This window comes from Periophthalmus magnuspinnatus, chromosome 16 (genome assembly GCF_009829125.3).
Source record: "Periophthalmus magnuspinnatus isolate fPerMag1 chromosome 16, fPerMag1.2.pri, whole genome shotgun sequence".
Lineage (NCBI taxonomy): Eukaryota > Metazoa > Chordata > Actinopteri > Gobiiformes > Gobiidae > Periophthalmus > Periophthalmus magnuspinnatus.
Window position 1 is genome coordinate 17,299,067 of NC_047141.1, and position 25,192 is coordinate 17,324,258.

Genomic DNA, 25,192 nt, shown 5'->3' on the forward strand with positions numbered 1-25,192 from the left:
CCGCTGTGACTTGAGTCAGAATGAACATCGCGATGGGACACGTGCATAAAAACGATTAAAATGTCCCTTTGTATGGCTTAGAATTGAACAAGACGACCAAGTGCGTATTTGACACTCCTGAGTGCTCATACTCACGGACTGTGTGCGTTCCGGTAAAGTTTTGACCTTGTATGGACACCGGCCCCAATTTTTATTTATTTTTTTGTTCTGGCATCGTCTGATTTATAAATTAAGTACTGGTTGTATGTGATTTGTTTAACAAACTACCCAAAAGTACAATTAAACATCAAACCATATATAACAAACCTTTATTTAAAACATGTAAATACAATATATTACATAATATACTTTAAAGTATGTGCAATGAGTAAAACAAACAATCCAGATATTTTGTGGACGTGTTCTGTGCAGCCTTTGACTGCCAATATACTGCCTTCATCTAAAATAGTGTTAACAGAAAATACTGGTGGTAACATCTGCCTCAGTCTAGGGCATTCAACAGTTCATAAATAATTACGCCTTTTAAAGTTTACATATGTTTACTTCCATTCAAAGTTAAAATGGAGATTTGGGAAGTGAATCCAAAGCTCAAAGCAATTTTGGGCACTTGCCCTCGATCCAAAGAGGAGTGGGAAGGTAATTTTCTGTGACTGGAACAGCGATTAACTCGTTTGCCATGGTAACCATACTAAACCCTGGCACACTGCCGAACAAAAGCCCCAACAGAGGAAACTCTTTTAGCATGTAATAACAATCATTAACCATCCTAATGCTGCTCCCAGCCTCCCTGATCATGGCTAAATTAGGTACATCTGGACGGATTGGAGCGGACTGGTGGCTGCTGGGAAGTTAACACAGTACACTGCCAAAGGCCACCAAGCAGGTGTTCACACAGCAGCGAGGGCAATTAGGAGCGCCTTATGAAATGTACAAAAGAGACATGTAGGAACTTGTGCAAAAGGTAGAAAAATACATTCAGTTAATGTGTTTCCTTTTGCAAAAACACTATTGGGCATTTTGGTAAAGGGTCATTTATCTAAAAAAGGTAATACTGCTGGTGTGTGATTTAACTGTGGCATAAGTCAAACCCACATCCAGACCTGGATGAACAGAAGCATTACCCCAGAATGGGCAGAACAGTGCACATTAATTGAAAACCAACATGGTTCAGTGCCGGCCAGCTGAGGACACCTGTGTTTCTCCAGATACAGATTGGAGCTGGTTAGAAGTATGTTAGTCACTCCAGTTTACTCTCTGACTCACGGTGTCAGGCAAATCAATTTAGCACAAAGAACTGAAGGATAATTGTAATATTGTAAAGAAATAAATATCAGATTTGAATGAATTATATGATCTAACTTATACAGCATTTAAGTTAGGCTGCTAAAGAAGTTTTTCTTAAAAAGCAAACCACATGATGGCAATATTCATTCAGTTTCTATCAATTAAACAATCTTTAAGGATCTCTTTGCTTGTAAAAATATTCTCACAATAACCCCTGGTCCAGTAGCTTCTTTTATTTGACACACTTTTGGCCAAATATTTTTTCATTTGTGAGTCTCATGATGACTGATCCAGAGGTGCATTTCTACAAGAGCCTCCCCACACGAGGACGACTTGGAGTGGGCAGTAGCGTTCAGGGCACAGCCTCACCGCTCAGCTGAATAACAAGACTTCCACTGCTGCCGGACTGGATGAGCAGCACGGCGGCGTAGCTGCCCAGGGTACTGGGCTTGAACTGGACGGGGAGTTTCAAATAATGCTGAGATCTATGGAGGAAGACGATTGACAGGCAATAAGTACATCAGCTAATGCCAATAGCACTACTATTGGGGAAACTAGTGGTGTAAACTGCACTCGCTTTTTGTGTTTTCAAGTAGACTAAATACTATAAATATTTTCTCACTTTGTATGAAATCAAGAAACAAAAAAAACAAATCTATAAAAATAAGATCCGCATCAAAACAGTCCAAAATCAATACATATACATTGGCTAATCTCAATTCATTAACCAGTATACCGTAAATCATATCTTTTTTTCAAGGTTGGAATTTAAAGATTAAGATGACAAAACATGTTTGTGTTTAACTTGCTGTAAAGTCACACTTTTGGTAGACTTGTTAAAGAAGGGGTTATTATGGTAAACAAATGGCAAAAATGTGTATAATGTGTCTTTAAACAACAGTGGTGCGCTCTAAGAGGTGAGAATGGGAAGGAGGGATGTACAGTAATGGTACAATAAAAGATATGAAGAAACTCGCTTCTATTTTCAGCCACTGTTCCCCAAAGCCCCGTTTAACCAGCTGGAGTGTGGAAGAAAAGAGGAAAAGTGAACTTTCTGTCAGAAATAATAACCGGTTGACTCACCTCAGGGAGTATTTGGAATGCTTGATGTGGAAGGGCTCCCTAGGGCTTACAAATTTCAGCTGCAAGTCAATTAGAGAAGCCACACATCAAATGTCAAGTCCACGCCAGGCACAGAACAAACGTTAGGTTACAACATTCAATCATGCAAATCGTCAGCTGCTGTCACTACTACTTAAACCACCCAACATGGGAGCACTTTTAGAGGCCACGGCTACACAAGTGCAGTACATTTTGTATTTTCAATCTTTTGTCTGTGTTCGTATTGGTGTTGTTGGGAGCCTAGAATTTCAAAGTCAATTTTGGAATTAAAGGAAAAGAACAAATCCCACTTCAGTGCACATAAGATGCATTGATGAAATAGTACTAAACAATGCAATATTGTTCTGTCATGTGTTTAGAAGGCAAATTTGTTAGTTGTGATACATTTAAGCTTCACATGTACACGAAACAAACAACTTACTTTCTGTGGCATGTAGCATATGTTCTTCTAATCTGAATTTGGGTAATTGTGGAACGACATTGTAAAATCCTTTTAGGAAAATATCAGTTTGCAAACCATGTGTAGACTTGGCCCCAAAAAAGTAACCCAAACTGCTAAAACATGCTCAAGCCATCCAAACCAAGGTTACAGCTTAGCTCCTTTTCCCCTCAAAGTTGATAGCCTTTCATGTGTATACAATGGATTTGACTTTCTGCTGTGGTAAGCGAAAAAGAAAACTCCCTTCTCCTTCTGGATGTCTTGATGGGAATCCGGCTTACCTCGTGCGTGTCGGCAGAGTTGTTTCGGATGTTGACCTTCAGAGAGCTGGACTCACCGACCCGTGTGGCTGGGAACGTGTACAGATCCTGGGGAGAGTACACACCCCTCTGCACAGCCTCCTCCGTACTGAGCAGAATGACAATCAGAAGATAGGAAAGCTGTACTTTTTGAAGCCTGTTCTCCAAAGGCTTTGTTTTATACAATGAAGACAGGGCATATTAAACCCGTGGAAGAAAAGTGATGAGTAATTTCATAGGTTCAGCTCAATGTATTACATGATTTAATCCAGACATAAAAGAAATTAATCATACAACCTTTTATTGGTCCAAACCATTTTGAATAAATAAATAGTCAGAGGGAGGCCATTTGTGTTTTCAATGAGATTTGAAACTGTTTACCAGGAATTTATGCACAATGCTTTTAATTATTACCTGTACAACTATATTAGACAAATCATAATTGACAGATTGCATCATTAGTTATAAACAACAATGTAATGCAAGATTCAACTGGACTGTCAATGGTTACCTGGGCTTGGTCACAGTTGGTTCAACCTTGGTTTTCTTGATTGTAGGTTCTGTCTTTACTAAAGAACAGTCTCCTTCTTGTGGACCCTCAACTGGACCAGACTTGGTACTCTTTAAAAATACCATAAAACAGACCATTAGTACAATGCTACTTGTATATAGGCCCAACACACCATGTACTTTTGCGGGAAAAATATATTTATACAAACACGTCACCTGGCTGTGATAATTGCCTATTTGGTTTGAAAAACTGAAATGATCTTTTTGAAGTGTATTATACAGTTTACCTGTTTAACAGTCCTTTACCCAAACACAAATGAAACCAAACAAGTAAAGTCACCCCTATCATTGCTACTTAACCTACATAATATGAAGCCGTTTTCCTGACATCCCACTTGCTGTGTGCGTGTGCTCTTAAGTTAACCACGTCTGTCACAACACTTCACTTAAAAGCAGCACAAATGCAGAGCCCGCAGGCCCGTCCCAGTGGGGAGGCCCTCCTTATCATCCCACATCCATATTTTCTCATTTGTCAATTCTGTCACGAACACTGCAAAGACTTAGTACAACTTTATCTGTTAAAATTAATTGTTTTGGCAGAACTTTAGGATAAAATTAAATGAGCTTAAACATGATTTGAACTTGTTTGGAAAGATTTTGATGGTGCCTTTTTTAATTAGTTTTTTATGCAAGTTGTGAGGCCTCCTGCTGTGATTTTTTACTTTATTTTATTTTTTGTGTGAAAGTGAAAAAAGTAGAAAACTTCTCACAGTGCCACAGAGTTGAAAGCGAAGCCTAGTTTTTTGTTGTGGCTCAGACAGCGGGTGGCATTCCAGATCCCAAAACTGGGCATATTCCCCTCGGTCCCTCGGGAGGAAAGTGATTGGCACCTGGAGACACACACAAAATTTCTATTGGCACCTACTTTATCATTTTCTCATAGCTTGTTATCACATTCCATAGGTACAGAGTGACTCTCTTGGGTTTAGACATCATACTAAATGAATGTCAAAATGGCCGAATTGGCCAACGATTAAGCTGATAAATTTACAATTCAGAGTACAATGAAAAACTCGTCTCCAAAACAAACCAAGTGAGTTCAGACATACACCCTAGAAGTCAGTGTGTTTAAATCGATTAAATGTAGTATAAATCATACATGTAATTTCAATATCTAAAAAGAAACAACCAGTGTTTGTGAATGTAGATGTGTGAATTAGAAACCAGTGCACATAACAAAAATAACACTGGAAATAAAAGCGTTACCTGCATCTTCTCATGGGCTCCCAGTGTCCCTGAAACTTTGGAACATCTGAACGCTGTGTAGGTGGCTCGATAAACATCTCCTGACGTGTCAACCCCCTGGGAGAGAGAACAGCTTGAGTGCAATGTCACAAAAATGCTTAAGTCTTTATTTGAATGTCATCAAAGCAACCAAAAACCACATTAGCAGTTGTAAATTACTAGGAAATGAAGTAAACATTCTAATCTGTTGGTTTGAAAGAAGAATCAATAATGAGATTAAAGCACCTTGACGTATGGCGGAGCGAAGGATGACAAGTACCACCTCAAATCCACGTCCCCGTTCTCCACCTCCAGCTGGGCCTCTGAAGTTAGAACACAGTGAGTGTCTCCAACAAAAATACACACATTCAACACAGTGGGCTGCCAAAGCACATGACTTAACATTCACCATTTCAAAAGCATTCTCACTCAAACTTCAAATTTCTGAGTGATCGTGAAGGTTAAATAAAAGAAAAAAAAAGAAATCTGAAAGCACACATAAGATTTTTAAAGAGATGGGGAATAAAGAGTTTTTGTCATTTATTCATGACACTTTTTTTTTTATTACTCTAATATAGTATTAATGAATAGAACAAATACAAGAAATATAGATTTGCCTTATCTAAATGAAAGATCCCACAATGAAATGGAACTTAATTTGTATTAGTAATATTACAATAATGTCACAACTGGACCAAAACAATGGGGTGTCCCACTCAAAATGTTTACTTTATTGGAAAGGTGCACCATGTTACCTTTCTGAAGGGCTCACCACCTTTTTCAGGTGGTGCACACTCTACTAAAAAAAGTTCACTAGAGCCTAAATAGGTCATCTGTTCATCTGTCAGTAATTAAAGTTATTCTATTATTTTTTTTATTGTCTTGAATGATCACAAATAATGGGTTGTTAGAACTGTTTTGTAAAGAATGCACACAGATTTGGAAAAGATGTCAATACTTTTTTATGACCTCCATCTGTTGCAGCTCACCTGACATCTCCCCTGACACCGTGATGGGGAACACTACAGTCTTACTCCTGATCTTGACCAGGTCTACAGGTGGCTGCGTGGACATCAGTGGTTTTGTGGGGCCTCGTGGAAGATGCACCACTGGAGTCGCAGCCTGAGGAGGAAGAGCCGAGAGCATAGGGTCTCCTGTTGTCGCGGAAACGTCCAACACCAAGTCCTGCCGAATCTGAACCTTAATGAACTAAAAAAAAAAAAAAAAAGTTAAAAAGTCAGCAAAAATTAGACTGAAATTAGAAAGGATTAAGTAAATCATTTAGAATACTTTACCTTCTGCTGACCATCGCATTGGACGTAGATCTTTCCACTCCAGGGCAGCAGAGAAGATTTGTTTGCAAGAGAGGGGTTGGGGCTGATCAGAATTTGCAAGTGGCACCTAGATATGTATGTAATAAATCAATGATGTATGTAAATTTGACAAAAACATAACAGAAGTACTACATGCAGTCCAAAAAAAGTATTATTTGATTCACTGAGCAATTTTACCACAACAGATTCCACTCAAATTGATAATTGAACTGACTTTTATTTTAACCAATTTTAAAATCTATTATCAAGTATCACATACTGTCATAATACCTGTAAACATGAGAAACTGTCAAAGAGTGAGCTCACCATTATACAAAGCATAAATTCTGTCCCTTTGTAATGTACTAGTCATCTATGGCCACGTGTACCATGATTTTTCATAATAATTTGTAATATTCCATTAATATGAACTTACTGAGGTTCAATGACTCCATGTTGAGGGGTGATAGTGAGACAGTGAGCAGGCCAAGACAGGTCAAAGCTCAGCTCTCTGGTGGAGTTATTCCGAATCTGAACTGTTGAGGTGGTGGACGGTCCATCTGTGGAAACAAGTACACAAAAAATGTTCAACTCTCTGCTTAAAAACAGGCTGGTATTTAAATCTGAAACTATAATTGGGACTGGACTCACTGATGGTGGGAGCAGGTAGGAGAAGCTGCTCTGGATGAATGGTCCATGATTCAGGCGGCTTGTGTAACGGTTCGGCACCCTGTGAGGGAGGAGGCATGATTAGAAACACAAGTGGTTCACATTTGATAAGGAAACAGGCTGGGAAACTCTTAAAATGTTTATTAAAATTAGGTCCCAAAAAAGGACATACTATGCAGCAATGGTACATCATGTGAATGCATTTGTAATAAAGACATTTTCAACAATGACATTGAAGTAGCTCTTTAAATGTTACCTTCAAGGATGGCTCTGGTACTTTGAGGCCTATGCCCTGAGGACCCTTCACTGGCAGCACGTCTAGGGACACATTGCCATTTGTCAAACCGCTGAAAGAACACACAAGAGGACATAATATCTGAGTTACTTTACAATGTTGGAACCACGTCAGTATATTATAATACATTCTAAGATATTTTAAGACCTACAGGTGCATCCAAAGGAAATAGTGAACATTAAAACTGTTTAATTTAATTGTGAATAGGGTTGTCCAAAGTTTTGAAAAATCAGATCACCAAATCAATCCTAAAACTAGTATCGAAACTAATCTGAGCAGGTATCTACACTAAAAAAAAAGTCATTCACAGGACAGAAATGAAACTTTCCTGAATAGCTTTAGAATGATCTTGAGCTGCATCAGAACAAGTATAGGACTACATAGATCAATATACTGGAGCCACGTAATTTATTATGTAAAGGTCAGTAAAGATCGTTTTTTTGTTTAATATTAGTTTAGCCTGTACAAAAAAATTTGAAAATATTAGTTACCCATCAGTAGCCGAGCTGCGCCGTGAGGAGGGCAGAGATTCATCACTGTGGCTGTTCTCTGAAGACTCCAGGCCTTTGGTGCTGCCCATTAAACACACCACCACTTTACTCATATTCCCATAAAACAGGTGCGCTTCGTTGGGCCGCAGAGGCAGATCATACGCTAAGCAAAGTGTATGTGATCAGTTAGACCAGGCAAGTTCATTGGAAACCTTTTGATGTGTTTCAACTTACTCTCTGTAACAATTTCCTCTCCGAGAAACTTCTCATTGAATTCTATGTTTTTCAAAAGGCTGTTCTCCGAGAGTGCCTTTCGTGCAGCCTCTGGTTTGCTTTGAAGTAATCTGAAGCAAAAGTAAAAAAGGCAAAAAGGACAAAGATTTCACTCCCAAAGGAACCACTGGAAATAAATTAATTGCAAAGCTTGAAGCAAATGAACTTATAATACCTTTGTTGAATTTACATTAAAGAAGTCTTTGTGCTTTTGTCTGCTAGTTATAACCTGTGGCACTCGTGGGTGATCCGGTTATATTTTGGACATTTTTGGACAATACTGATCTAAAAAGACTTAAAAAGTCTGTTCATTTTTGGGCTGAAAAAATGCAGAGCTCAATGAGGTATCAGGCCATTTACGATACATCGCTATAAACGTTGTCACAACAAAGTGCCATAGCAGAAGATTTTTCTCTTGTGCCAAAATTGCCACACATTCCAGCCAAATCCTTTGTTCTCCAATTGTATTTAAAAAAAAAAAGGTTATATACAAAGTAAAAAGAGCAGTAGTCATGTATCATGGGGATGAAAACGAGGAGACTGGAGCAATGACGTCTTGAATGCAGGAGATTGAATAAAGATTACTCAAACATGTATGAATTAGAAGGGGAAACACTTATAACGTGGTTAAAAGCTGTAAAAAATAATAATAATAAAAAGTATAATTACATCTACACTATATTTGAACTGCTCTGACCACACTGCTCTTAGCAGAATAAATATTACTAATATAACAAAAAGATCTTACTTCCTGTACTGTTGCCTGGAGACCTCATCCCCACAGAACAAGCACAAAGTGGCAAGTTGTGCAACAGTCAACTGGCACAGGCTCAGCTCTCTCTGGGTGGACTTCATAAGGATTGTAATGACCTGAAAGTACAGTTATATTGTCCTTTAAAATGTATTCTAATTGGTATGAAACAGGCATAATGCAAGACTAGACCAGTGGCTATCAAACTTGCAAGAAAAAAATACCACCTAAGAATAGATTTCCAAGTACCACTAGATCTAAACCAGGTCCATCACAGGACTAGGGATGCACCAATACTTCATTTTGAGTACTCGCTGATACCAAGTACTGATACCAGACATTATTTTTGCAGGGGTTCAGTTATAGTGATAAATCTAATTCATTCTATAGGATTTTAATAGTATAGCCTACTTTTTCTATCTTAGAAATTTAAAACTGCCTCTCAAATAAGTATTATACTGAAATCACTAGTTGGCTACAATTCCAATTTAATTTATAATTTATATAAGCATCTGGCTTTCATATTTATCACGACTGCTAAGGAGCCACTTTTAGCATAACAGTGAATGTTGTCTTTGACCACAGCCACTTTCACCAATATGGACATGCTATATCTCTATATGAACATGCTATAAGTACTGAACCCGCTATTTGTCAATTACAAAAAGTTACAATGCACAAGCAAATAATCAGCAATAGTTCATGTGACAGCCACCTATGATTAAAGTGCTTAAATGTGCAGAACAGTTAATGTGCTTCTTTCTAGCCAGGTCTGCTCAGTACTCCGAGCTGAGAAGTAAGCTCTGATACCGTTTATAAAATAGACTGTAAACTAGGCAAGCAGAATTGTAGACCACCTTGGGTACCACCAGAAGGAGTTTGCATGCCATAGTTTGATAACCACTAGACTAAACAATGAAGTTGGAGGCAGTTATGGACTGGGTATATAGCAAAATACACTAGCAATTCCTAACCGCTGTTTTGATGATACAGAATCTGTTGTATACCTCTTGTGTCCTTTCTTTGAGAACAAACTGAGATGGAGCGATGCTGATGACGGACCCCTCCATAGTGGCTCGTTTGTGGATATCGGAGAAGACCACAGCTTTGATGAAGGCAGCTCTGGAGCCAGTGTTCCTCACACACAGACACACTTTACTGACACGACCCACTGCTACATCTGTGAGAGTGGCCACATAACCGTCTGCCTGCTTCCTTTGGTCTTCCAGGATAATGTTACTGGTGCCACCATAGCCTGAGAGAGGGATCTGAGACATTACAAAATTGAATTAATGTTTTGAAATGAGATGTACTTGAACAATTGTATTAGGTTAGACAATTGTATTTTCTACATGTAAAACAAGTAAGTGAAACATGTAATCATAATTCGTACATTTCTATTTTTTTTTTGCCAATTTCTGTCAGATATTTTACCGCCATTGATTTAATGATAACAGGCAATATGCACTAGTAGCAACTGAGCAATGACAAGGCCCATAGTCTAACCCAATTTTGTATCCATTTGAGATCATTAAGATAATTGTATTCTGTAATTATGATACAATTAAAACTTTTATCTCAATGTTTTATTACCATTTTATCCAATTCTTATTATTAAAAAAGTTTACTAAATTAGATTAGAAATGTGTGTAGCTTGTCCACAGCAGCCTCATGCTTACAGTGAACTTGATGCCTGGCTGCGAGGGCCGGACTCCGGACTGCTTGATCTCCAGTTTGGCCATCATGCAGGCTACGCGGGTGGGAGCAAAGAGCAGGTGCACGGTCACATCTTCTCTGGGGCGGATGGACAGCTCTCCGTGTCGGGTCAGCCGCTCCTCGGGGCTGAACATACTCTGGAGCTGAGGACAAACAAGTCACACTGTAGTTATATATTCGAGTTAAAGGTCTTAAAATGTGAGGCTGAATTTTGTTTTAATAGATATGCACCATTAATTTGGGCCAGTGACGTAAATTACACATTTGGTGCTTTATAGATATGAGTCTGGCACAGGTTTAAGCATAAATTATACTTATACTCCATACATATATGATACATATATTGTAAAAATTCTGAATATGAGTCCTTTGGAGGTTCTAGTTAGGCTAAGCATATTTTAAGTACAAAAGCAGGTTGAAGAAGGTGGACAGCTGTGTGTTAACTATCAGTGTGTTGTTTGATAAATAGAAAGGGCAAACATTACCTGAAAACAGTCTTGGTCTTGACCCCGTATCAACAAACGTAGTTGCTGTGTCTCAGTTTTAGAATTGTTTCTTAAGACCAGCTTCTGTTGTCTGCATCAGAACAAAGGTAATGGGCATAGAACGTCCTGTGTATGTCAACCTGTCAACAGTTCGTAGTTGCTGCAGACCCTTACACTTAAGTAAAGGTCTGGTTCAGAGTTATGTGTTGTAACTAAGAACAATATGTACCTCACTCCTGAAAGTATAAATAAATTGTACATTATGTTGAAATAGCTTGTGAGAGAAACCACTCCCTGCAGACATTGTTGTCCCTTCTCATGAATAACATTAGAAAGCCCTTAATCGAGTAAGATGGACCAGTGGGCCTTGAGATTTTTCATTGATTACCTTCCCATGAATAATTGATACATGTATAGTTTTTGTAACCATAAATTACAGGAAAGTTGCTTACATGGCACGGCCTAAGGTGACCCCACCCCAGGCAACAAACTGTTTATTGGATAGGATTGGTGGGACGTCATTGACCAAACCAGGGGCTAGGACATAAGAGGAAGAGATGGCTTGTTTCCCAGAGATGTCTGACGCAAATTCTCCTTTAAGGGTCACCTCATACTGGGGGCCAGACGGCAGCACCAGAATGGTAAGGAGGCTGCAACACAGGACACAAAGAAAACCAATTTACACTGAAAATGTGGGCTTTGAGCAAATCTAATCATGAGATGGGACTTCCCATTTTCAGCAGGAAAACTACATCTACACAGACATAATATAATATAGAGTACCTTTCTTTGGCTTTCCTGTTTTCTTGGGCTTTGAAGGAGATGACAATACTCCGCTCTTCTCCCACTTTTAGGGACAGCTCATTTGGTGTGACAGAAAAGCATCCATCAGATTCACTGCACTGCAAACAAGATAATGTTGAAAAATAAACACATGAAATACTTAGAAAATGAGGAAACTATCATTTGCACTTCCCCTTTCTTTCCTTTAAGTGGCATTAAATTAGTACAATAATTAGCATATTCTAAATCTGAATATAACCAGTAGCAGGTAACAGCAGATCACAATGAAATATGTATTACTTTATTTCATACATAACAGGTAATATACAAGGAAGCATTCAATTCCCTTAAAAACCTTGCAAACCGAACAACAAATAGGTCACTTCTTAGCAGCAAATATCCCTAAAGTTAGGATACATTAGAGAGCTACTTTTCAAAACTATTAAATAAATGCCATTAAAAAACAAAAACAAACAATACCCATCCAACTTTAAACTTAAATGCATATATTTCCCATAATATGGATCAATTACATTTACACGTTTTTCAAAAGTTTCCAATCTTTCGACACAACCTCACAAATTGTACTAAAATGCATAACAGGGGATTAGTGTGTCAATCTCACTTTTTTGTGTATGTATTGCATGATAAACTGAATTTCTACCACAGACACTAAATTAAGATATGTATCCAACAGAGACTCAGACTATTGAACTATCCCTTTAAGAATTCATTGTAGAGGTGGAGTTGGAATGGGATCGTGCGAAAAGAGGCCAGACGGGATGAAGGTGAACACAAGAAAACAGGGGCAAAATATCAATGAGTCCCCACACACAGACTGAGTCCAAAATGTCACAAAGGCTTACCCAAATCCCAAATCTAATAAGAAAAGTAAAGGTCAGAATTACCTTGAGTTTCAGCTGCACGTCAATGTTTCCTGCATTCTTTAATGGCAGCATTTGTTGGCTGGATTTACCCACCGGAGCAGTGAGGCTGACAGTCTAGACACAGGCACCACAGCATGAGAATTAGGACAGGGAAGAAAGTTTAGAAGACTAATGCAGAGTGAGAATTCAGGCACCTGGCTGAAAGTGATATTGCTATGTAAACTCCACCTATAATTTTGACAATCATATAACATTAATAATACCTAATAAGTAAAAAATAAATAAAAGAACGATACAAACTTTAGGCTGCACTATGTAACTTTTCTGGTGGCCAATGTTCCACAGTATGGCATTAACCCCAGTTATTTTGCATTTAAATCAACTGCATGTTTTCAGGACATTTTTGAGTAATCACAATGCATTTTTAGAGTGGGGTCAGCTCTTCGCAGATCTGACCCGGTGGTGTCTCCTGCGCATCTTCATGGAGATGGATACATTTAAAGCCATACTGTGAAACATACAAGATTTAAAAAAAATAAATAAAATTCGAAGACAAGCAGGAGGTGGGTGCCCTCAAACAGAAAAGTTAGACCTGCACTTTTCAGGGAATAAGATTAGTGCAAGCAATTGAGTTTAGCCTTTAGCCACCATACTTTTATATAAAACTACATATATTTGGAGTGGTGGACCATGGTACCTGTAGGTCTTTTGGTGCATGGACCCGTGCTGTTCCAGACCTGGCCCTTAGAGGGATACTTCGAATCACATGTGTGGGGCCGGGCGAATCCACTTCAATGTCAACTCGAGCCACAAACTCATCAGGCACTCCAAGTTCCTCTAAAATAACATCTATGTTAAGTATACAAAAGGAGTTTAAGATCTTTAATACATTTTTATATACATAACGGCAGGTGTAAAAAGGAGAGTAATTGACCTGGTTCTGGAACAATTTTGCATATACTACAATACATTTACATCACAGTTAAGACTAGTCCATAACTACACACTACATGCAGTTTTAGTAGTAGCCAAACTTAATAGATATTTTTTTTTCCTACCAGTTGAGGATGTGTACTTTGAAGGAGCCTGAAAATGCACCCAAACCACAAAGCTCTCTGGATTCTAGTAATAAAAAGTTAGAAATGTCAAATCGCATTGCATCAGAAAATCTCACAATAAGGGTTAGGCAATATCTTGTTTTTGATCAGATTTTGAACAGTGGGTTTTGTGATCTCACCTCTCCGTAGCTGGCGTGCATCACATGATTCATCACAGCAGGAGGAGACATTGGGGTAATGTGCCCAGCCTGCTGCGTCGCCTCACATGTCATGGTCACAGAGTTTTTGGATAAACTGAAGCATCGCCAGGCTGTGGCGTTCTGGAGCGAGACAGGAGAGAGAAAATGAAAGCCAACGAATACAAAGACTGCATTGAAATCTATCATGCTAGAGAAATGGAATCACCACAAACTAAATTCTCACATATAGACAAGTTATTGTTAATTGTTCAATTTTCAGTGCTGTAATGTGGGCCTTATCTTTTTTTTCCTAGGCTTGCTTGACCAGTTTTAAAATGTGGCTATGCCCTGTTTTCATTCTAGTGATGTTTAGACTGGTATAAAATATGTTATGTTAATACAATAATCATCTTTATCTGACTGACTCACAGCACTGAGGACCAGACGGATGGGAACTGTGGCATGGGTCCTGTTCAGCAGTTTGAGAGTAAGGGATTTGGCTCCTCCAACTGGCAGGTCCCCAAAGTCCAAGCACGCAGCCTTACCCAGTTCAACCTAATAAGACACAAAAAAACATTATGGTGCAGCATGACAGAAATGACCTGAAAAAAGAATAAATGTATTATTAAATTATAATGTATATTAATTGTAATGACAAACTTACCTCTATGGCAGGATTCTCAGCTATAGCCACAAGCACCACCCTTTTAGCAAATAATTTAGCCCTAGCAGCCGTCTCTGATTCTGCAGAGGCAGGCCAGGAGCACACACTGAGCACACACTGATAAACCCCGGGTTGAGGAGGAATGAACAGTACTTTCTGCTCCTCTGTAGTCTTGGGACCAATGATGGTCTTATTCTTCACAATCAGCCACTGGTAAGGCAAGGCATCCACCTGAAAAAATAAGATAATATAACACTACTACTGCTACTATTATGACATTAAAATCACCTTTTGAATTATTTGTATACATTGCAATTAAATCAAACATGGTTGCTATTGAGATTGAAATTTAACGAGGCTACCTGTAACCATTATGTAGTACTTCTATAATTATATCATGAACTGCCAAACATTTCTGTCAATTGGTTTCTTACTTACCTTTTCCCCATCAATGGAGAGGCTGGTGAGAGTGATGGACACTTGTTGCCACCTTTCAGATGGGTTAAAGAGACTGAGAGATGTCTGAGAGGCGATGCCCATACAGCAAGCATTAGGAAACCGAAGCTCGTCTGGAACTACTACTTGACCTGATAAACACAAAAGGATCCATACAGTATAAAGCAAATGAAGCATGGGAAATAGAAGTAGACAGATTATCAAAATATGGGAAAATCTTGTTTATAATTGAAAAAATGAAAAAAAGCTAATAAAAAATTAGAATGGAAATGTACACATGTATGATCATCTGGTACTTAAACCTCAATGAATACATTTAAAAGACATATTTTACTGGCCTTTACTGGACATATTGTCTGAAAATGTTAAAATACGGTATGCATGTATGCGTATGCATATATATATATATATATATATATATATATATATATATATATATATTAAAAAATCACATACCTCTAAGATCCTCAAGACCTCCAACAAAAGCCTCCGTCCCAAACTGACTGTATGGCTTCCCCATTAATCCCAATTCCTGTTGGCTCTGGAGAGGTCTTAAACGGTCTGCTCCCACTACACCAGGAAGTCCCAGAGGAGCTGGAACCGAGTGGCCTGGCCTCATTGTTAAATCATTGTTGGGGATCACTGAAGAAGGAACACCATACAAGCCGTTTCCCGCCTTCATGTGATAAACACTGGGATGCAGAGCTACCTCAGGCCCCAAGTACTGCTGAGGTAGATGTGACGTGAAAAGGGAACGACCGGCAAGCAATGACTGAAGATCCCCTTGTGGTGGGAGGTCAACCAAACCAGAACACTGTGGTTTAAAGCTTGGAATAGGCACATAGTTTGCCCCGTACATAGATGATGACATCGAAGATGGTGCCCACGGCTGTGAGCCCTGAGGTACTGCAGTGCTGCTAGAATGCTGAAGGTTGAAATTGCTACAGTAGCCAGAGTCGACTTTAGTGAGCTGCCTTATATTGGAGTCTGTGAGGACATTCTGATTTCCCGCTCTATCTGCTACACTGCACTGATAGTTACATTCACTCTGAGTCCGACTGCAACCAAGAACAGAGCCACTACGAGAGCCGCAAGGGCTTTTAGAGTTCTGAGGGGGGAGTGGATCCAAGCTCTTTGAATGTGGCTGTGCCTGGTCCAGACTTTTGACCAAACCCCGGTTATCCATGCTTGACTGGACATCAGGTTCTACAGGAGGGGTGGGGCTGAATCTAATGATGGTTGTACTCAAGGACATAGTGCGGTCATTCTGGAAGAAAAAGTAAGATTTAACTCAATTATTAAATGTAAAGATATTTGATCAATTCAAGGTTACGTTAACTTTAAATGTTTAAAATCAAAATCTAGTCTGAATACCTTATCATCATTATGTTTTTTCTTCTCTGGTGAAGGTATCAAAGTGCCATCGTTCATTGAAATGTAGGTGAGCCTGCTGAGACCGGGGCTGGAGCAGATGGACTGAGGAGAGTAGTCCGGAAGTCTGTCACAGTGCGCTCCTCTGGATGATGATGGTGATGCCATACTGTAAATAAGCAGACAGAAATGTCTGAATTCCAATTACTTGACATTTTAGACAGATGAAATAAGAATGACAAAATACCTTTCAGCACTAGGGAAAGAGGTTTGACTAGGAGAGGATTGTGTAAGAGGTGAGGTAGAAGGCCTGAAGTTGTAGTGAGTTTCATCTGCAAATGCTTCCTGGCTTTTAAATTTATCTGAAGGAAAACACATTTTTTAAATTATATTTTTTATATATATATATATATATATATATATATATATATATATATATATATATAATATACACACACACACACATATATATATATACACAAGGGTCATTCAATAAATAAGGTGAATTTTTTGGTATAAGGACTTTTAATACAGTTAGAAGCTTACTTTTTTTTTTTTTACTTGTTTTTCACATGGATTTAATTTTTTTTGCAGATTAAAAAAAAAAAACTTCGAGAGAGTTTTGGCGATTAACAAAGATGGCCGACCAAGAAGCATGCTCCAGGATTGAACAGCAGTCAGTTACCAAGGTTTTGGTTGCTGAAGGGTGCAAACCCGTTGAAATTCATAGGAGAATGTCAACTGTGTAATGTTTGATCACCTCAGGAGACCTTACTTCTGTAGGCCTCCCAGGCCTGCCTTCATCCTCAACACTGCTCCGTCCTTCAACAATTTAGCCCACTTGTAGACATTTTTTTGGCTGAAACATGTATGAATATGGGTTTGCACCCTTCAGCAACCAAAAACTTGATAACTGACCGCTGTTCAATCCTGGAGCATGCTTCTTGGTTGGCCATCTTTGTTAATCGCCAAAACTCTCATTTTTTTATTTTTTTTTATCTGCAAAGAAATTAAATCCATATGAAAAACAAGTCAAACAAACAAACAAAAAAGTAAGCTTCTAACTGTATTAAAAGTCCTTATACTGAAAAATTCACCTTATTTATTGAATGACCCTCATTATATATATATATATATATATATATATATATATATATATATACACACACATACACATACATACACACACATATAGTAAATTATGTATATAAAATGCAAATAAACCACAAGATAATTTCCTTTCAAATATGTATCATACTGACCTGATGTACAGCTTTCAGAGGTTGGACAGGTAAAGCCAACATGTTTTTCTACATTAGAGTGAAGGGGGGCAGCCATTGCACTTCGAATTGGGAGACAGCTTCTTGACCCACCCTGTTCCTGTCCTACACTTTTTGAATTCTGTACTGATGAAGAAACACCAATCATATTAGGCTGGCCTGTAGGAGCCTTTCTCCAACCTGATGAGGATCTGGGTACATCAGGAGAGAGAGAAGGAGAACATGCAGGACTTTTTTGTTTGTTTTGTGTTTTTTCCAAAGATAATCTGGGGAAACTAGCTGCTTGTGGTTTCACTGTTAACATTTTTCCCCCATGGTCATTTGATTGTTTGGCTTTAACCGATACATCTGTCACTTGTGTATTTTGTGTGGAAGACGGTCCAGAGTATCCAGAGTTTGTTTGTGAGCTATAAGATGTACAAGAGCAAGGAATTGAGCTGCGCTTGAAGTCAGTGTTCAGTGTTGTACTAGCTTTTGCATATATATTGTCAGAGGCATAGCGTTTTATTTGAGCAATTTGTTCCTGTTGATCAGGTGAATCCTTCTGAGCATTATTGAGAGAAGTACTGATGTTGTCAGCCCATCCAGTCAAGTCAAAAGTAGTTTGTCCAAGAGAGGCATCACTACAAACAGAGAGATCACTCTTCTTTAGATATTTGTCCATGTCAAAGGCACTTTTCTGCAGCATCTCCATCATAATGCTCTGCTCCTCAACAGGGGGAGTCTAGACCACAGAAAACTATTGGTTAAAAGAAATATTTGAGTATTACTCTATTTGACAGAATCAACATCAGTTCTCTATACTATTAAAATTATTATTTAAGGCATACCTCAGTGGTGTAAGCCCAGCCATTAAGCTGTACTCCAATATACAAATAAAACAAAAGCTACTATAATTGATACACACTTACGTTGTCCTCCGATTTTGCCTGTTGAACTGTGTTCGGCACAATAGGTTTGGCTTCAGGCCGGGATTTGCCCCGCTTGGAGAGCTCCATGATCATAGCAGCTAACTGAGAGGGGTCAGTGCTGATGGAGGCATCTGCAATGGCTGAGGCTATAGTACTGATACTGAGCATCAGGTTACTGCTGTTACTGTCAAGGGAAACACAGCTTTGATTTCCCAGATTAGAGTCCAAGTCCTCACTGTGGTTAGGAGGAGCGGCAAGTGTTTCCTATGGAAGATATAATGCACAAATGACAAAATATTCCAAAGCCAATTGCTACAATTTAGAGTAATCTGGGAAACAAAACTGCTATACCTGTTGTTTGCAAGTTTCTGACTCAACAGCCTCTTTTGGAGCTTCTAATGTTTTATCCAGGTCTTCTGCCAATTTAATATATTATACATTAGAAAATGCAGATAAACATAATTAAAGCTAGCCATAATAAATCACTAAGACAAACCTGGGTTGAGAGTTCTGTCCGCCTCAAGATCAACTGTTCTGTTGTGATGAGTGGGGTCTGCCAAGTCTGAAGGAGGAATCAATGCAAATGGTTCTCTCTTTTCTGGAGAAGTGATGACATAGCCAAAAGACGGCTGAAGTGGAAAGAAAAAGGGCCTTTAAAACAAGCTACATACAAACAACAGTGAGCTTAAATTCATTTTAAACAATCAAGAATGAAACAAATAGTCCTACTAGCTGAAAAACTCAAGTTGGCATGAAGCACAACTACACAGACTTAAAGAACACTGCATCATTAAAAACACAATCCTGTATTACTGACCCGCTTAATGTCATCCACACTTTCTCTTTGGCCCAAATGTCCCAGGGCTTCGGAGCGTTGTCCAAAGAACTGGCCCAAAGACAGGCGGAGGTAGCTCTGATCGGCCTGAGAGAAGTCCGACACCTGAGAAGCCCTCATGAGAATGTAGTTGCTGCTGGGAAGCTTCCATGAGGAGTCACTCTGAAAGGTGGTGTTAGCTGGAGCAGGCTCGATCTTCTCCTCCTTTAAACATCACAAAACAATGTCAAGGAAAGAAAGAAACAGCACTGAATAAAATATTACCAACTACTTCTAGGTTCCGAGCATTTTAAATCCCATAAGCTGATTCCATTTATTATAGGTACTGGTTGTAATAACTATACTTTTTCAGTTTTACACTGACCAGGATATGAACCAGGGGGTATTTGGGACTTGTGCATTTACCTGCATGAACTGGTGCTCCTTCTCAAATTCCTCCTGGTCCTTAGCAATTTTTTCTAAAGCATCAGCTGAAATAAGACTTTGGTAAGCTTGCATGCATAAATAGAGAAATGTAGTTTGCAACTTAAATCGGGTACAAACCTGGAGCCACAAAAGATTCATTTTGAAACTCCTGCAAGTTTTCTGGTGCCTGGTTGCCTACCTCCTTTTCAAAGGACGAGTAATAGGCAAGGTCAGTGACCCACTGACCTTGTTCATTCTGATACACCACACTATTGGGATTTTTGGCCCCTGAAAAGACAAAAATAACCTTTTAGAACCAGACAGTTGTATCAAGTAAAAATCAATACAGCTCTTTATTTATTTATTTATTTATAGCGGACAGTGCAATGTTGACCAACAATAACTGTTTAACATGCCAGAATTAGCCAAGAGGCTAGTTTTCATCTGTTGTCCGTTGCCATGATGTACAGATGGCTCCTTGCAAATAGCCATCATTGCTGTGAAATATTTCACTTAGGGGTATGATGCTATGCCCACATATGGCCAGTGCCTCAGCAATACTGGGATTGAGATTAAAAGGCCAAATGGAGGAAATAAAAAGGGCCAGGACCTTCAAGGAGTCAAATGCATGAGCAGTAGCAAACACAACAAACCCTGCTGAAACTCCAGCTCCACATTTTCAGGACAGTTTGTCCAGCTGTCATCCGAATCGTCCTGGTGCAGACTCTGGGAGAAGTACTTGGGCTCAAGGGAGGTTGAGAGGGGGTTGTGGTCATCATCACTGGCACTGTCTAATGGCCCAGCTGCAGAGGCATTACCACAGGGTCCTCCTCTTAGGCCCAAAGACTGTCTGCACCCATCTGGCTCATCTATGCCCTCATCTGAGTCCTGGTTGTCACTCTCAGGGAAGCCCACCTACAAAGTGAAGATACAATCAAACAGTTTTGCACAATCATATGTACGTTTTTTGTAATATGAAGAAACTTGATTTTCTTTGGAAACAACAATGGCAATATATTGATGCACGTTTTATGAATACTCATGTTTGGAGTAAAAGCCATATTATGACAAACCTGGGAAAGATGAAAACTCCCCGTGACCCCTTGCAGATTTGAGACAGACATGTTTGCAGAGTCCTGAAACCTCTTGGATCCAGGTCCTCCATGAAGATAAAGGGAGTCCAAGAGACGCTCCACAGTAGGGCCTGTGTGTTCCATGGCATCCTAACAATAAAAGCATGTATAGATTTTGGTGTACATGTAATCATGAAGGCATTTCTTTTCAGTTGAAAAAGGACACTACCTAAATTTCAACTCACCAGAGCCTCCTGTCGATCCACAGTCATGCTCCAGTTGACAAGAGCCACTCTCTGAGTAGTCGCTGAGGCCCTGTCTGAAGAACTGGCCTCCCCTGTTCCTACAGGACCAACACGATCACCCATCTGAAAGCAACGCAAACAACTCCAAAAGACTGCCAAAAAAGTAGTTTAAATCCATTTGTGTTATTTTTGGTCTTACAAGTCCTTGCAGATGACTCGGGTCACTTGTCTGATCTTCCCCCACGATGCCCAGTCCCCGGAATACATCATATGTGGTTTGAACAGGAGCTGCTGGTAAAGGCATAGTTGAAACTCCTCCATCATTTCCACTTTCCTCACTGCCACTGCTACCATCACCACCTCCACCATCCCCTGGTTAAAGGGAAAACATGAAACACATGTATGAACTTGTTCATTTTTCAAATACAAATTAAAATATTGTGTGGTACCAGTGATAGGGGGATTGATGACTTGTCCCTCTGCTGATCTCCTGTGCTCAAGCCCAGACATAGATGGACCTCCTTGACTGCTGGACTCCTCATCATCCGAGCTACCACCTTCTAAACCAGGCCTAAAACTTGGATGGTGACTCTCTCCAACCTGTGCCAAAGCAAAATTGTTGATATAAAGAAATCAAGAAATCGTATTTCAATAATCTCTTAATTATACACAACACACATTATTTTTCTGCAATATCACCACACATATTCCTTTCAATTAATCACTTATAAAGCCTAATATATTTTTTGTTTTGAGACTTGGTGCTTGTTTTAGACTTCTTGTCCTTTTAAATTCATTTAACTTCACTGTTTGGTTTAGATTCAAAGCAAGCACATGATCTGACCAGTTGTCGTGATGTGCTTGGCAAAAGTCTTGTCCGGGTGTTGCCTTTCCTCCGGGCAGCCTCAAGTTCGTCTTCTGTGTCCTCATCACTTGCCGGACAGGAGTCCATCCCAGTCGCAGCCACACGCACATCAGGCATCTGGAAATTATCCTAGAAAAATGTTATCAGATCAAATCTCTAAAACGTTTTCCAAAACGCTTCAAGAAAATATCTGAACATCAGATTTTAATGTGCCAAATGAGTGCCAATAAATGACTTGGAAATTATTCACTTTACACATTTTTACAAAGCTCTTCATAGTAGTTGCCAATAAATATTACCTGCTGGTAGTCATCCAAGAACTGCTGTCTGTATTGATCAAGCTCACTAGAATCTGGATTTGACAACTCTTCTCCGACATCAGGTGTATCCTATAAAAATACAATTTTATGATAAAATACATTATTGCATCTAAAATTATTAAAATGTATTTTAAATACTTTTTGTATAATGAATCTTACAGTAGTGGGAATCTCTTGACCTTCCACTCTTCCTCTTTGCATGTCTGGAGGAACTAATTTATTGAAGTACTGATCCAGTTCATCCTCTGGCAAGTTGTTCAAATCAAGGTCATCATCTAAAAAAGACAAGTCAAGAGCCAAATAATGATAACTGTTGTGTATTTTAGTATGAGCATGCACTCTCAAAAAAGACCTGTGAGATCGCTGTTCATACTATCCACGGACATCAGCTTTTCATTTGCCAAAAAGCTTGAGTTGCTGCCACTGAAATGGTCACTTTCTACTCCCTCACTCTGGCCCTTGTCCTCCTCCACTGCTGTATGCAAAGGCCCAACCTACAAACAAAGACATGAAAGGAAAATATTAATATAAAAATATAAATATTAATTTTCTAAATCCCCAAAGCAACCTATGTTAAAATAGGAAAAGAGAAACAAACTAGGAAAAAAAACCACATACCTTTGCATCTGCACCATCTCTGTGTCCACTGTGTGCAAATGTAAGAAGACCTGATGATAGATCTGTAAAAAATGATAAACTTAAGTGTTAGACTAAACAAAGATGACTAATAATAATAATATTATTATTATTATTATTATTATTATTATTAACACTTTAAATTATATGTTTGAGAGTTTTGACTGAGCATGGTCTATATTTGACAAAGACACTTATTTACCTGTGGCTAGCTCTGTGGGCCGACCATGAACTGAATCTGGGTGTGTGGGTAGAGGTCCCAAGAGGGAGGCCTGGTTCCTGGATGCACTCTCATCCAAATTTATTTTTACCAGCATGTCTGACATCCGATGGGCGGCAATGAAGTCATCAGCATTATCCCTGAAATAAAGAATCAAAAAATAAATCACTATCGTTCTCATTATCCTAATCACACCAACTTTTGAGACAGAAGATGCTGCTTGATGGACACCTACATATCATCTTTAAAATTAAGGGAGAATTTGGCTTGTTCGACAGATGAATGTGAACTAGGCTGCTCCAGCTCCTTGCCTTCCAGATATGAAGCCTCCTCGAGATCTCGTCTAAAAACAGAGGACAGCATGCAATCACATGACCTTGTGATATTTCTCTCTTTCATGCCCCCTTCAGCGTCAACAAACCCTACCTTTTGAATAGCAGTAAATTAGTAACATAAAAATCTTAAACCCATACCACATTTAATCTCACATCTGCACAGACCAGCAGTAGGCCCCACCTGTTGTCAAAAGCAGGTCTAATTTTAGCAACAGTAGAAGCAGCCACTGGTAGTCCTGGGCCTGATCCCAGTGTCACATTTTCCAGTGTGGCCCGTCCACTGGTGCTGTCAAGGGACTTGTAGAGAAAACTAGGAAATGCTTCATCTTCAAGCTTGTAAAAGCTGTCTGCCATGATTCCAATGATCAAGATGGGGACTAAATCTGGCTACACATCAACTCGGGTACAGACCATCTGTAAACAGAACTGAAAATGAGTTAATAGCTCAAGAATGATTGCATGAATCTTAATTTTAAGTTAACAAAATCAGCACATTACTATCACTGGTGTATATATTACTTTAGCTGGCTTAAATATTCCACTGCTCACTTTATCTCAATTTTACAACACTGCCTGCAATTCAGAAAATAAAAAAGGAAATCAACTCTGTATAACTACAAATCAATGGGATTAGCATCGCTTTTTATGTGCATGGTTCCATTGCAATTTAGCTGTGCAATTCCGTTTAACTGAATAGTAATCTAAAACAATAAGGAAACACCAAATAAACAGCTGAGTCCTTGAGTATGAATGACCCACTACAGCTTGCTCAAATGATCCAATTAGGCTAAGTTGGCTAACTTCTGAAGCTAGCAACTTGCTAAAAACAAGTGGGTCTTCCAACCCATAGCACGCTCCAAATACTACTAGTCAACGAAATGGATTTCAGTGATTTAAATCTAATTCCTACCAGTACAAAAGCATAAACTAGTGGTAAACCCGAGCAGCAGCTGGCCACTCGAACAAATGTATGAACACCGGGTTTTTTTGGTACTTTGAAAGAGAATAAATTGAACGTTAGATAAACCCAACTCACTCACATCACATCCCACGTTTCTCAGCGGCGACAATTCTTCGTGACTCTTCTTGTTTGGGTCACTTTTTTAACAGATTGTTACGTCTCGATGGTAAGTTTTAATTTCATTTTCTTTTAACACACGCCAAAACAACTTCAAAAGACAATCTTTTCAGTACAACTAGTAGCGCCCAAGAACCACAGGAAGCCCGCCTCATGTTAATGGGGCGGGACTTATAAAATTTAGAGAATTCATTGGACAAATAATCAAAGAGTTACTTATGATTTGTTGATGCCAGTGCCAATCTTAACTGTGCCACAAATATAACAAGTGGCGAAACATTCACTATTGTATCATATTGGATTTTTTTTTATTTATTATTATTAAAGGCAGCATTTTTTGCAAACATGGGTAACTTAAGCAAACATCCGAGTCCACATTTCAATAATAAATGCATAACTTGGAGAGAGTAGTCCAGAAGCTGCAGGAATGGATCAGTTAGCAGACAGCTGTCCTCTGCACAGCGACCACTACATTCCTGTTTTTGAGTCATCCAGCAATAAATAAAACAGATATTTGTGTGTGAGTATAAGGGTCACTTAAATAAAAAAAATGATGCGGGCGCTACGAGAAAAAAAAGTCGTAATATTACGAGAATAAAGTCATATTTTTATGAGAATATAGTCTGCTGTGCGTGAATGAGTGACCAGTGTGTTGTGTGT

General features: G+C 39.0%; 1 protein-coding gene across 1 annotated transcript; it reads right to left on the minus strand.

The window, feature by feature from the left end:
* Positions 1 to 291: 291 nt before the first annotated feature.
* Positions 292 to 24,685, minus strand: cep192 (centrosomal protein 192). The gene is made up of 51 exons (XM_033980436.2): positions 24,495 to 24,685; positions 23,636 to 23,868; positions 23,355 to 23,462; positions 23,102 to 23,259; positions 22,882 to 22,943; positions 22,616 to 22,757; positions 22,423 to 22,538; positions 22,243 to 22,332; positions 21,923 to 22,072; positions 21,528 to 21,678; positions 21,278 to 21,450; positions 21,079 to 21,201; positions 20,834 to 20,983; positions 20,414 to 20,675; positions 19,899 to 20,048; positions 19,761 to 19,825; positions 19,338 to 19,559; positions 19,017 to 19,149; positions 18,872 to 18,936; positions 18,521 to 18,784; positions 17,592 to 18,333; positions 16,577 to 16,691; positions 16,333 to 16,498; positions 15,415 to 16,225; positions 14,941 to 15,089; positions 14,503 to 14,733; positions 14,268 to 14,393; positions 13,839 to 13,979; positions 13,660 to 13,723; positions 13,299 to 13,438; positions 12,623 to 12,715; positions 11,715 to 11,833; positions 11,384 to 11,581; positions 10,932 to 11,022; positions 10,410 to 10,589; positions 9,738 to 9,998; positions 8,728 to 8,849; positions 7,941 to 8,050; positions 7,707 to 7,869; positions 7,177 to 7,267; positions 6,903 to 6,981; positions 6,688 to 6,811; positions 6,234 to 6,339; positions 5,928 to 6,147; positions 5,185 to 5,261; positions 4,921 to 5,016; positions 4,425 to 4,544; positions 3,656 to 3,765; positions 3,127 to 3,253; positions 2,368 to 2,426; positions 292 to 1,769 (listed from the first exon to the last, which is right to left on the minus strand). Exons 2-51 carry the CDS (start codon positions 23,806 to 23,808, stop codon positions 1,637 to 1,639), a joined length of 8,121 nt encoding a protein of 2,706 aa, XP_033836327.1. The 5' UTR covers positions 23,809 to 23,868; positions 24,495 to 24,685; the 3' UTR covers positions 292 to 1,636.
* Positions 24,686 to 25,192: the final 507 nt, after the last annotated feature.